This window comes from Mercurialis annua, linkage group LG1-X (assembly GCF_937616625.2).
Source record: "Mercurialis annua linkage group LG1-X, ddMerAnnu1.2, whole genome shotgun sequence".
Lineage (NCBI taxonomy): Eukaryota > Viridiplantae > Streptophyta > Magnoliopsida > Malpighiales > Euphorbiaceae > Mercurialis > Mercurialis annua.
The window spans coordinates 68457553-68471214 of record NC_065570.1 but is presented as its reverse complement, the minus strand read 5'-3'; the positions used below and the strand labels follow the sequence as shown (position 1 = coordinate 68471214).

At 31.5% G+C, this 13662-nt stretch overlaps 3 protein-coding genes across 4 annotated transcripts; 1 reads left to right on the top strand and 2 right to left on the bottom strand.

Annotated features, from left to right (window-relative positions):
• The first annotated feature begins 2656 nt into the window (after positions 1-2656).
• On the top strand, positions 2657-5663 carry LOC126671211 (2-methyl-6-phytyl-1,4-hydroquinone methyltransferase, chloroplastic-like). Its single transcript, XM_050364952.2, has 3 exons — positions 2657-3315; positions 4212-4518; positions 5310-5663. Exons 1-3 carry the CDS (start codon positions 2900-2902, stop codon positions 5463-5465), a joined length of 879 nt encoding a protein of 292 aa, XP_050220909.1. The 5' UTR covers positions 2657-2899; the 3' UTR covers positions 5466-5663.
• Positions 5664-6575: 912 nt separating this feature from the next.
• Positions 6576-8520, bottom strand: LOC126664883 (V-type proton ATPase subunit G-like). Of its 2 annotated transcripts, none has more exons than XM_050357493.2 (4): positions 8167-8520; positions 7468-7574; positions 7276-7376; positions 6576-6855 (listed from the first exon to the last, which is right to left on the bottom strand). In XM_050357493.2, the coding sequence occupies exons 2-4, from the start codon at positions 7553-7555 to the stop codon at positions 6718-6720; spliced, it is 327 nt and encodes a 108-aa protein (XP_050213450.1). In that variant the 5' UTR covers positions 7556-7574; positions 8167-8520; the 3' UTR covers positions 6576-6717. The 2 variants fall into 2 exon arrangements, with proteins under 2 accessions (XP_050213450.1, XP_050213451.1); XM_050357494.2 differs by lacking the exon at positions 8167-8520 and adding an exon at positions 7725-7748.
• Positions 8521-9271: 751 nt separating this feature from the next.
• Positions 9272-13514, bottom strand: LOC126666131 (uncharacterized). The gene is made up of 6 exons (XM_050359084.2): positions 13204-13514; positions 12761-12825; positions 12647-12676; positions 11656-12535; positions 11186-11485; positions 9272-9740 (listed from the first exon to the last, which is right to left on the bottom strand). Exons 1-6 carry the CDS (start codon positions 13255-13257, stop codon positions 9672-9674), a joined length of 1398 nt encoding a protein of 465 aa, XP_050215041.1. The 5' UTR covers positions 13258-13514; the 3' UTR covers positions 9272-9671.
• Positions 13515-13662: the final 148 nt, after the last annotated feature.

Below are 13662 nucleotides of genomic sequence, written 5' to 3'. Positions count from 1 at the left end.
CTAGATTTACTATAATATATAAATTAAATATTTTATTTAAGAGAAATGTATTTGACAGTTTATAAAATTGAAAATCAACCAAATATGAATCGAATGTGAACTTATATCAACTAAATTATCTTAATTGAATTTTTAATACAATTTGTCCTCCTGCTCTTTACAATCTTAAATATAATCACAAATTGAATATCTCTTTTAAGTGAAATATATTTGACAGTCTATAAAATCGAAAATCAACCTAATGTGAACCGGATGTGAACCTATATCAACTGAACTATTTTAATTCGATTTTTAATAAAATTTATCTTGCTGATCTTAAATGACATTTTGTCTAGAGAGAATTTTAAAATTTAATATAAATACAAATTGATTATATTTTTTAAATATAATGTATTTGATAGTCTATAAAACCAAAAATTAAACTGACGTTAACCTGATGTGAACCTATATCAACTGAATTATTTTAATTCATTTTTTTTATAAAATTTGTTTTACTGCTATTTATAATCTTAACTCATATTTTATATAGATAAAATTTTGAGATTCAGTGTATTATACAAATTGAATATCTCTTTTAAGTGAAATGTATTTGATAGTTTATAAAAGCAAAAATCGACTTGATGTGAACCTATATCAACCGAACTACCTTAATTTATTCTATTTATAAAATTTGTCTTACTGCTCTTTACAATCTTATCTAATATTTTATATAAAGAGAATTTTAAAATATAATCTATTATAAGAATTGAATAATTGTTTTCAAGTAAAATATAATTGACAGTCTATAAAACTGAAAAACAACCTGATGTGAACGGTATGTGAACCTGAAATAATATACATACTGGATTTTTTGGTACAGTTCTTATGAACATATTGAACCAAATTTAATTTATAATAAATTTAAGTAAACTGAATTTAAATTTTATTTGTCCAACTGGACTCGAGAAAAACAAATAACTCAACTTAAAATAAGAGTACCCATTTGAGTTTACACTTTAAAAGGCTGTGCTAATGGGTGCAATAACAATGGCACATATGATGCTAATTTTTGTGGTGGTCGATGTGAACTTAATGTAAATTTAATATAAAATTAATATCAACTTAATATAAAATTTAAATCAACATAATATAAATTTAATGCAAATTTAAAATAAATTAATCTAAAATATTTTTGTAGTAAACTGATTATAAATGTAAAATTATTTTATGGAATTATATTCATATATTCAAAAATTAATTAAAAAGAAAAACAATGAACCAAAAATTATATTCATATATTTAGAAATTAATTGCTAACAAAAATAATGAACCTAAAAATTATATTTTTATATTCAGAAATTAATTAAAAATAAAAACAATAAATCTAAAGTATTTTTTGTAAACCATTACCATGTAAAGCAAACAACATAACTTTTCAAAGAGGACACATGATAATAACAATGCTCATTCTCACAGTTCATGAAAAGCATTGAGCTCCCCCTTGTTGCCAACTTCTTCCATGTTGTTGTTTATGCTAATTTTTTTGTATTGTCTTTTCTCTTTTTTTTGATCTCACAGCTTGTTGATCCCTAACATTTTTACTACTAAAGAGGGTTCGCTCCTCTTCTTTAATTGAGATTTTAGAAATTTGCTTCTCTAACTCTTCTTAATTAGCCAACAAATTTTCTAATTCATCAAAAATTGGTTCTTTTGATGTAGCCCATGGGTGATGATTCTCTTGATTCGTGTTTCCGTAATTTTATTTTCATGACCCAACTCTGAAGTATCGGCTCACTGTTAAATCTTGTTGTGATACTGATAATAACCCGTTCTCGAGTTGTTGGACATTACCATCCTTTTTCCAAGCGTATATTCCGAAAAGAGTGTCCCACGCCTCTTTGGGTGTTTTTGCGTCCTTGATGTGCTCCAGCAAGTTAAGGTCATCTTTACTTGTCGGAAGTGTTGTTTTGCTCCCTCCAACGATCTCCCATATATCTTGACGGACTAAATAAAATTGCATACGATCGAGTACTCCATATACTATAATTACTAGCATTGAGTTTTTCAAGGGTACTCACCAAAGTTGAAATATCCGCAATTTATTTGGTTATTTCTCCAATTAACCAAAAGTGCCTAGTCCTAGACCAATACTCCGGACAATCCCTGACAGCATTGCTGGCGGCGTTTCAACGTAACACGATCCTGGATATATATATATATGGCTTAATTACTTAAAAAACCTCCGCCTTGTAATATTTTTTCGTTTATACCATGACTTAGGAAAAAGTTCATTTGTACCCTTTTTTTGATTTTTTGTTTTCAACTCTACCCTAAAGCACTAAATTGAACTTTTTTTATCTAGAAAAAGCTTAAAATAATCCTTCATTTTTTAACTTATTTGTATTTTTTCAAATAGAAAAAAGATGATATAACCCTTCTATTTAATTATTTTTAATATTTTCATCCTTTAATTAATTAAATTTTTAAAAAAATAAAATTTTGGGGTACAATTGAAAACGAAAAATTAAAAAGAGGGTACAAATGAACTTTTTACTAGGTCAGGGTATAAACGAAAAATTGTTTTAAGGTGGGGTTTTTTAAGTAATTAGGCCTATATATATATGCATATATATATTTTTTCACGTTTATTCTATCTATTTATTATCTTTTTTAATCACTCATACTAATTTGACATCGGAATGTTGAGGCTCGTTCATCTTTTTAGCTCTAGACCTCGAGAGCTACCTCATGTTTTCTCGTTGATATACCAGTAAATAAAGAAAATAGTAAGGCAATCAATACCTTATATATATATATCATATATACCGTGTTAAACTTACACTCCTCTCTTGCATAGCCCAATCATTCAGCAACTAGGTATTCTTTAAAATCCCAAAATTCATTTCCATTTCCTAAATCAATGGCTTCTTCAAAAGACTCAAAAACAATAACCAAGCCTAGGTCAGCTTCTCAGCCTAGGTTTATCCAGCACAAGAAAGAGGCGTTTTGGTTCTATAGACTCATATCAATAGCCTATGACCATATCTTAAACCCTTGTCACTTTACTGAGAAAATGAGAGAAGAAGCATTAGAGCCGGCTGACCTCAGTGACCGGAATATGATTGTGGTAGACGTCGGAGGTGGTACCGGTTTCACTACTTCAGAAATTGTGAAGCATGTGGATGCTAAGAATGTCACAATTCTTGATCAGTCGCCTGATCAGCTTGCGAAGGCGAAGAAGAAAGCGGCTTTGAAGGAATGCATGATTATTGAAGGTGATGCAGAAGATCTTCCGTTTCCTACTGATTATGCTGATCGATATGTTTCTGCTGGAAGGTAACCTGTTTTTCTTTGGATTATTAATTGTTTATGATTGGTCATTTTTTTATAATTTTAGTAGATTATTTCTGCTAAATTTATTATGGAAAGTCCTGCTATCATGAACGTGATCTTCATATGTTATTGCAAGTTCTACTTTAGTTATTTGGAATATATTATTTATTTCACCTTTTTTTAAAAAAGTATATAATTAACACTTTAGTGAAAAATTATATTAGTAAAACATAACTCATATTTAATAATAAAAGTTATTCTTATAACAATCACATCAAAGAAACTTATATAATTATAAATACTCATACCGTCATCAAATAAATCATATATAAAATACATACATTTATGTTATAATAAATAAAGGTTAGTAATATTTTAAACTCACTTAACTAATTTAATAATATTTTTAATTTTACTTAATTGATCTATTCATCATGTATGAGCTAAATTTCTTTAGTTTAATTATTTATCCAAAATAAAGTTAACAGATTTATTAATTAGACCAAGTAATAAAATAAAATGCAAAATTCAGACTAATAACATTAGATGATATTGTTTAAATAATTAAAATATAGGAATGAACCAGCAGAAGTTGGCTAAAAATATCCTAAAAGTATACAAGTGTGCAATAGTAATGACTAAAGTGGTTATTTAACCAGTATTAAACATATTAATTAACCACTTAATTGGAAAAGAAATGGAACATGTGTGGCAGCCCACGTAGCATATTTTAGGCAGCATGAAAATTTTGTTCTGTTTTGCCTATATGTTTTTGTAAAGACATGTATGTCTCATATATTTCTATCAAGGAAAGTTCTACTATTACAGGAAGAAATCATAACAAAAGACAATTAATGATCTTGACACATTATTGAGTTAATTTGGTTTGTTTTTGTCAGTATTGAGTACTGGCCAGATCCACAACGAGGAATAAAGGAAGCATATAGAGTGTTGAAAGTAGGAGGAAAAGCGTGCATAATCGGTCCAGTTTACCCTTCCAATTGGCTTTCTCGCTTCTTTGCAGATGTTTGGATGCTCTTCCCTAAGGAGGAAGAGTACATTGCTTGGTTCCAAAAGGCCGGCTTTACCGATATTCAACTTAAGCCGATTGGCCCTAAATGGTATCGTGGTGCTCGACATCATGGATTGATCATCGGCTGTTCCGTAACTGGTGTTAAACCCGAATCTGGCGATTCTCATCTACAGGTAATTAATTATCTTTGTCTTGTTCATTCCTCGTTAATCGTTATATCTACAATGTGTAGACGGGAGAGAAAAGAATTGACTAGTAAATAGAAAAGGATGGCGGAATAGGATAATTGAAAAAGGGATTCGGATTCCCTCATATTCGAATGAACATGACTCAGGAAATCTCTATCCTTGAAAAAGATATCAAAAAGAATAGAGAAATAACGGGATACATAATTATTAGCGAACACCTCCCACATGCACCTTCCTCTAGGGTTTTACTAAAACTGAAAATTAAAACTAAATAATTAAATTAGATTCAACTTTATTTGATTCGAACTTGTATAAAAAAAAAATTGGTATTTTAATTCGGTTTGACCTTAAACGTACAAAAGTTTCAGTTAGCTGTCGATGCAACCCAAACTAAACTGAAAAATATCAAATTGAATTAATATTGTCCGGTTTAGCTTGATTTAATTTAATATTTTAAAAGATTTAATTTTATTTTATTTTGAAGAAAAATTAAAATTAGAATTGTTTTCGGTTCATTTGAACATACACATTCGTTTTGGTGGGAACTGATCGACAATATAATTTCGATTCTGAACTTCGCTCTAGTTTGTACATATCAAGAAATCGCCGATTATAATTTCCTCATTTTCTGATAAAAAAATTTAGCTACGGCACTGACACTTGCACACTCACAAACGTATTGACTAGTCTATTCATCAATTAATTGTGACTGTGAGATAACATCTGGAAAGTTATCGGAGACTGAATCAATTATTTATGTTTGGTCTTTATTACAGCTTGGTTCAAAGGATGAGGACGTATCAAAGCAAGTGAACCCATTAGGGTTTGTGGTGCGTTTTATTTTGGGTGTGATGGCATCAATATATTATCTCTTCCTCCCAATCTACATGTGGCTCAAAGATAAAATCGTACCAGAAGGTCGACCTATTTAAAAACACATCACAATCTGAGATTAGGGTTTCCTGTCTGCCTTTAAATAAATTCAGCCTTTAATTATTTTCCTCTAAACTAAGAAAATAAACCATCGTATCGTATGAAATTCAGTTGTTTTATTTTGCAGTTATTGCTTAAGAGGCTTTGTCTAAATAAAAGAAATATTGTTATAAAATTGTTTTAGAATTGCTTGTGAATTTTCTTGGACAATTTTAAAATAAATAAGCATTCACATTCACTACAACAAATCTGACCTCTAAAGGCGGTTTAAATCAGGTGTATGTAGGGAATATTTTAACCACTCCTACAAAGTTCAAAGGCGGTTTTGCCAACCACCTCAAATACGATGTCGTTGATATGCGGATTGTGTGTGTGTGCATGGCTGGGTTATGGGCAATTGGGGATGGTAGGGTATTGTTTTCTTGCTCTCCGTATCTTATCTATGCCGTTTCTACATTTTGAGTGCGGACAAAATTCGCATTTATTAATCGATCAACCATCATACTATTATATTATTCTATTTGACTGGGTACATTGAATACATTTTTATCATCTATAAAGTTGGGGCTGCAAACAAGTCAAGCAGCTCATAAGTGGCTCGTCATTCAGCTTTATTCGTGTTCGTTTGTATTAAAATTTTATGTTCAATTGACGAGTATATAATAGTGTGTTATATTTACAAACAACTCATATATAAGTTCGTATAATAGTTCATGAACGGGCTCGTATATGAGCTTGTTTAAAAGTTCGTAAACTGGTTCGTAGATGATAAAGAATATGTAAACTAGCTCAATTTTCGGGCTAGCTATGTTCGTGTTGATTCGTTTAAATGCTAAATGACATTTGATTCGATCTAATTTAGAAAAGTTAAAATTTTAATGTTATTTGGTTTCGTTTAAACTGAATGAACACCCCTTTATAATTCCATGAACAAAGAGTCAACGCGCTCCCTGAACTTGTGACAGAGGATCAGTTTATATTTTTTCAAACAATTAGCCTAAATTTTTTTTATTTGGGGGCAGATTACCCAATAATTTATCAAGGTGTATAATGAACAAAAATTATCAAGAATTTTTTTTTGTTCGACTTTTTTCAAACTAAACCAAACAGAAAAATTAATCGATATGGTTATGAATTTTAGGTGAATATTCATATCGAGTACCATACAAAACCAAAGAGTTGAAGGGTGGTACGGCTCTGAATCTGATGCTAATTAAAATTTATTTTATTACCAACCTTGAAAAAGCAGGGCTAAACAGTAGTAACATACTTCAAGAGCATAGCTACAACATCTGACTGGACTTTGGAGGCTGATTCCTTCAAATTCTTAATCTTTACTTCAGTTTCTTCATCAAGTCTTTTCACAGTATTCCCAGAATTCCCACTTGTCTATATATGAAAACAAATTAAAAATCAAAGCCAGATCATAATTTTGCATAGCAAGCTACAAGTAATCATATTTTAATGGTGGGTTAAAAGGCCGAGTGGTATCAAATATTTACCCTAGAATTTAATTAGATACCAAAACTTTAATTTGTATCAAAACACTACAACAAAAATCTAATTTTTGGTACAACTCGAAGTATTTTAAATTGCTGATATGAAAATCAATCTATTTGATAATCATTGGTAGCATATTCCAAGAACAATATGCTAAGGTGTCACGTCAAATCACGACTAAAATGTCGACCGGTATGACAACTATTATCGCCTGAAATAAAATTTAAATTTTTGGTATCACTTTAATACGAATCTAATTTTTAGTAGTAATATATTAAAATAGTGCAAAGGTTTAATACGAATCGATACCTCGGAGAGTTTGTTTTGATATTCAGACTCTAAATGGGTTCGATAGTTAGCCATTTCTTTCTCAGCTTCATCTTTAGCTTGCTTTAACCTTGTCATCTTCACTGACACAAATGAAAAATAGAAATTAATGAAACATTTTGAAGTATGAGAATAAATATAAATGTTTTTCTTATTATATTTTCATATACATACAGTTTCTAGCTGCAGAAACTATATGTTGTGCTTCCTGTTCTGCAGTTAGCAGCATCTGAATGCCTCCTTGACCTCTCATTGACTCCATACCAATTATGCAACCTCACCTACAAAGAATGAAAAAAATAATACGTGTAATAAATTTTCATGCATTTAATAATAACTATAAAATTCATACAATTACAGTTCACGAGATATTATGTTCAGATCTTAGAATTTCAGATACAAATTTCTATTTGTCTCATAAGTATTCTCACTTTGTAAGAATTTATGGAGATCGTTTTTGAGTTCGAGTCTCCATACGACCATATTCTTCTATTTAAATGAGAATTTCATCACCCTTATGAATATAAGAGAGCGGGCTATTCTCTATTGTGTAGCTTATACAGATTCCAATGAATTAATAATGATTGCAAGCCTTCATTAGAAGATGGAAATTTATAAGGTGCATTTTAATGCCACAAATAATATCAACGTAAACTTTATGAAAAAATCTATTTGTACCCGATGACATACAATAATTCAAGTTTCATACAAGAACAAGGGCACATTTTGATTCATTTCGTAAATGAATGAGAATGTCAATTTCAGGATCTCGAAAGTTAATAAGAAACTATTTAAATGTAATAAGTGAAATTATTGTGATTTGGATTAAGTAAAAACATAATTAAACAAATACAGTAATTAAATAATAAGTACCTGAAGAAAGGAGAAATTAAACGGAAGGATTGTTTTCCAGGAAATTATTCACCAGAAGAGGAATTAAATTAAGTAAAAGATAAGAATGAAAGAAAGGGAGATGTTAATATTCAGAATTCCACAAATGAAGGGGTCAGTTTAAGGTTAATGTTAATCTCATAGTCATATCAAAGTGGTTTTAATCAATACGTGTAAATGCTAAGCAATTTTCAAGCCGAATTGAAAGGGAAATTTACAAGTATGTAGATTTAGTTTTTCAATATTTGCACAATGCTTTGATTAAGTGGTTGATGCAATTAATAGAGATGGAGAGCGACAATCATTGCAGAGGCTGAGCAACCTGGCTTGCCTGCTATACCTTCCGAGAGAAAAACAAAACAATCGACTACTATTATAAGAAATATCATAATTAAAAAGAAAAATAACAAAGAAGTAAAAAAAAAATATTAACTAGTTGGTAATCGAATGAGGAGGTAAGAGCGGGACATCTTATCTCACCTTTCACCTAGTGAAATACCAAAATTTATCGAACGGGACAAACTACATGGGAAAAATTCTAATCTACGATTTTTTCATACCAATCAGGACGGAACTTATAATTTAATATTTTTTTCTAAAAGAATTGACATCTCCAATCAATTCTGAGTTTCTGACCATAATAGATGTATGGGCCTGCATGTGAGTGGCCCAGCTATTGCTTTCTCCTGCGGTCTGGTAATTCTGACAGGAATTGATGATCAATTTTGAAGTGCAAACTAATCTTAAATTCGACTTTTTAAAAAAGAAAATTATATATACATGAGAAAATTGAGTGAAAAGTGATAAATAATCATTCCACTTCTTCTTCTTTTTTGGCAAATGAGATTAAATTACCACGCATTGCATGATCTGATTGCATATTCCAAACTTCTTGTTAAAAACATTGATTTGCTCTAGAATAGCAAGCTTAACTAACACCACATTAGTTGCTCATATATTATACATTTAAGTTTCATTTTCATTTGCTTGTGCTACGCATGTCATCTGAAGCTCCACATGGAAGTCCAGTTTGGTGCTAATCTAATATTAGACAACAACGAGATGACTCCACGATGAAAAGTACTACTGTCACGGGTAAACATGACTCGAGTCGAACTCTTTTAAATTTCATACTCAGTGAAATAGAAGCTCAAGTTTTTGGCAATGCACTACATTCACAGTTACGCACTACATTCACAGTTATGCACACATTCGTAATTACGCTGAGATTAAAGAATAGAAGGAAGCATAACAAGGAGTTACATGGAGGCTCAAAATTATACAAAGTGACTTGAAAGCTTTTACCCATGAAAGCTAACCTGGCCAGTTTATATGGGGAAAGTAAAAACCAGAATTTACCCCTGTAACTGTAAAATGGAAGTTCAGTTTCTCGAAGGAAAGTCATTGGGGCTAACTTTCTTTTTCTAGTGTGTTAAAGTAGTAGGTTAAGTCCTCTATGTACAAAATTAGAGTACTGTACTGCTTACTTATCGAAGAAAGACCCTCCGTGTAGAAAGGGTTGATTGTGTAACCTTACTTGGGCTGCTGATCTTTCCCTGCTCACAACAAGTTCATCCAAAAATAAGATTGTCAGTAAAGCTATTACAAGACTATCACGACGACAGAAGGCACAGATTATCATCCAGCATTCAATTTGTCAATCTCATGGAAATATCACAAAGAGATGTTTTTCATTTTTATCTTCAATCACTGCAATAAGGGATTACCAGAACCATTTAACATGCCAAAGAAGACCATGTAAATATATCTACCTGCCTTCAAACCAATACTATGATAACAAGGCCAAAAACATAAACCAGATTTCAAAACAAACGAATAAATTATTAAGTTCATATTATGTTACTGTCACATATAAGTTGGACTCCCCAAAATGTAACAATGGCTTTTTAAAAAGCATAAGAGCCACAAAGGGATGATGAAAAAGGAGGAACACATCATTCTAATTTTTCTTATCAGCAACTAGAGGTGTGCATTTGGTTCAAACCACATAGAACTAGTATTATAAGGATCTGAATCTTTTTAAACCGAACCATTCAGCTCAATTGATTTTTCAGTTTGATTTGGTTCGGTTTGTACCAAATTTATCTTAAAGAAAAACTCCATCAAAATTGTACTGAACATAATTTTTCAGTTTTGCACAGCCAATTAGCAGCAATATCATCCCTTTACTTGCTAGTAAATTATCATATGCAGGGATTTAGTCAACGAAACAGAAGTGAAACAACCAACATTCTTCTGAATAAAACCAAGAGTGAGCACATGATATTATTTCAATTTCCTAGGATGCAGTAAGACTAAGGAAACAAACAGAGAATCTAACTCTACAGATGTTACGTCTTAACAAATTTCAATTTGAACCCATCAAACAACCAACATTCTTCTGAATAAAACCAAGAGTGAGCACATGATGTTATTTCAATTTCCTAGGATGCAGTAAGACTAAGGAAACAAACAGAGAATCCAACTCCACAGATGTTACGTCTAAACAAATTTCAATTTGAACCCATCAAACAACCAACATTCTTCTGAATAAAACCAAGAGTGAGCACATGATATTATTTCAATTTCCTAGGATGCAGTAAGACTAAGGAAACAAACAGAGAATCTAACCCTACAGATGTTATGTCTTTAACAAATTTCAATTTGAACCCATCAAGCAACCTAAAACTCGGAAATATTTTCTTATTTGTAGTTGTAAACCAAAGAGTACATTCAACAAAATAGTTTCTAATGTTAAACTGACATCATCATGCACACTACGATTATAAGAAGATTTTCTTAAACCAGGAAATTCCAATTAAATTTTAAAGAATCAAAGACTTGAAGTTCATATTTTATTTTCAGAGTATGCATCATTTTATTCAGAAATAAAAAGACAAACTCGAAATTCAACAGAGACCAGATTCTGTAGTTTGCACTTTTCAGAAAAGAATAAACACAGGAGAATGGAGGCCTCTAAATTGACAGCTAAAATTTGTACCTTTTGATGTCTTGTTCTACCATCCTTCTGTGGCAAATTCAGTTTTGTAGCTCTTTGTCTCCTAGCCATCACTCCATTAGCAATGTCTCGGTTACTCCATTTCTTGTCTATAGGCACTCTTCCAGTTAGATTCTTGTTTATGGGCACTCTTCCAGTTAGATTCTCATTTCCAGCACTAACTATGTAGCTCCGTGCACTCACTATGACCTTCTCTTTAGCTTTAACAGCACCAGTTGATAAGCTTTGTTCATCAACCTTACGTGGCTTTAAAGCTTTGGGATGTAAAGTCTTGCTCTTAACCTGCCAAAACTTTACGCAATTTGAAATCTGTCTTATGATGTTTCATAAATCTTAATAGTTGCTTACTGTTCTAATATTTAGTATATTTCATGAGCAATTTATCTGAAATAGAGATGTCCAAATAATAACTTAAGGGCATAATGCATTTTCCTGAATTCACAGCTTCTCACCTTTGAATTTGCAGCATCTTTTTGTGTTGGCTTTGAGAGAATACTAGTTACTTCTTTTCTAGAATTAATGAATCTGCATTTAACTTGAATATTAGAAGTCGTTGACACATAAGATTCTTTAGTCTTGTTTTTTGTTACTTGAGTCATCCTTTCCTCGATTCTGCTACTTGGAGTCTGGTCTCTTTGCTGCACCAATTCATATGCAGGTCTGCTAACATCATGACCAGGGTTAGAAGATGACCCTACACTAGATTTCCCTGACACAGAGTTGCTGTCTCTCGATAATCTTCCACAGCTGCTGCTATTATTTTTACTACTAACATCAACCCTTGAAGCTGGCCTTGTAGCACGGCTTTTTCTAAGGCTAATTCTCATGGCTGAAACAAGTCTGCTTGAATTTCCAAATGCTGGATTTGATATCTCCATGTTCGTCTGCTGTAGTTTCTGATCATTCTCACTCGTTATATTACTTGTGTTGCTTTCACTTGCCTTGTCCACTCCAGAGCTCATATTGCCTTCAGAAGGTGTTTGATCATTTAGAACTTTAAAATGATCTTTTGTAGTTCTGGGTACCTTCCTATCAACAATCAAACTACTTTTCAACTTTGAGGTTCCTTTGGAATTTATAAAGCTTAGTTTAGGTTTTATGTCCTCACGAAATCCTGAATTCCCCCATGATGTCTTCCCACTTAAGGCCTTAACTGGATGCTTCTTATTCAATGCAAAATCTTGACAGTTCCCACCCGTCTTTCTGCTCGTGTAGTGCTTGCCCCTTGATCTTGAGACTGAGGACGGAAGCTTTGGTGAGGAGGAGGATGCATTGCCTTCACCAGAATGGGCAAATGCAGCTTTTAACTGGAGAGAAGAACACTGGTGGAACCTAAAAATGTCACATTGGTTGAGCATTAACTAGTAAGTATATTATTCAGAAAATACAAAAAGCGATAAGACAAATATAAGACATGGGCAAAAAAGAAAAAAAGAAGCTTACATATGAGTAGTGTGAAACCACCTATCATCACTGCAATATATGGCAAACAATAAACACATATTATATAAAAAATGTAATAAAACAAAATCAATTACATAATAATGAGATACTTACAAATCTTTGTAATTACATTTTACTTCAAGATTAAGATCTGCCCACATTGGTGCTTCAATTTCATCCTATATTTACATATCAAATATCAGGAAACGAACAAGAAATAATTCGTTGTCCAAGGATAAAAAATCACGAAGAACATCGAAAATAGATAACAATCAGATAAAAAAACATAAAAACCAGCATAAATTGAAAAGAAAAACAGCATAACAAACAAAGAATCACAACAGAGAACGATAATCAAGTTTAATTTAGGGTTTTAAGTGGGGCAGGCATTATACATAAACATATAAAAAAGATAAATCAAATGCAGATAAAGAATATATATACATGTAAAAACACATAAATTAACATAAATCAAAGCGATAAAATCTAACAAATAACAAAAAGAATTAAAACCCTAAGGATAATAAACTGATATGAAAAAGAAAATCAGATATTACCAGAAATGCCCAGTGATCTTTGCCAATCTGGAAACACATTTCTTCTGTTTCCATTTTCTCTGCGCTATTCAGTAATCCAAAACCCTAAAAGAATCAAAGAAATTAGTGGCAATCTCTGTGTCTTATTGATTAGTTCTTTGGGATTGGAACTCATAACTATCATCCATTTCCATTTTACTGTTATTGTAATTGTTCATTTGTTTGTTTGTTTGGCTCATCTTCTATGCTGTAGTCAAAACAGGTTGCAGCAGAGGCAAAACAAATATTTACTCAACGGCAGCGTTTCAGTGTCATGTACTGCAGCTACCTATAAATTTGACCGTTGCTACATTTTGAATATATAATACTCCGTTTTATGTTTTTTGTTTGAAATTACTCTTAGGTACCTATATATACCATAATTCACAATTTGATGTCTCTTGTTTGAAATATCTACTTAATGACCTTTGGCTTCAATTC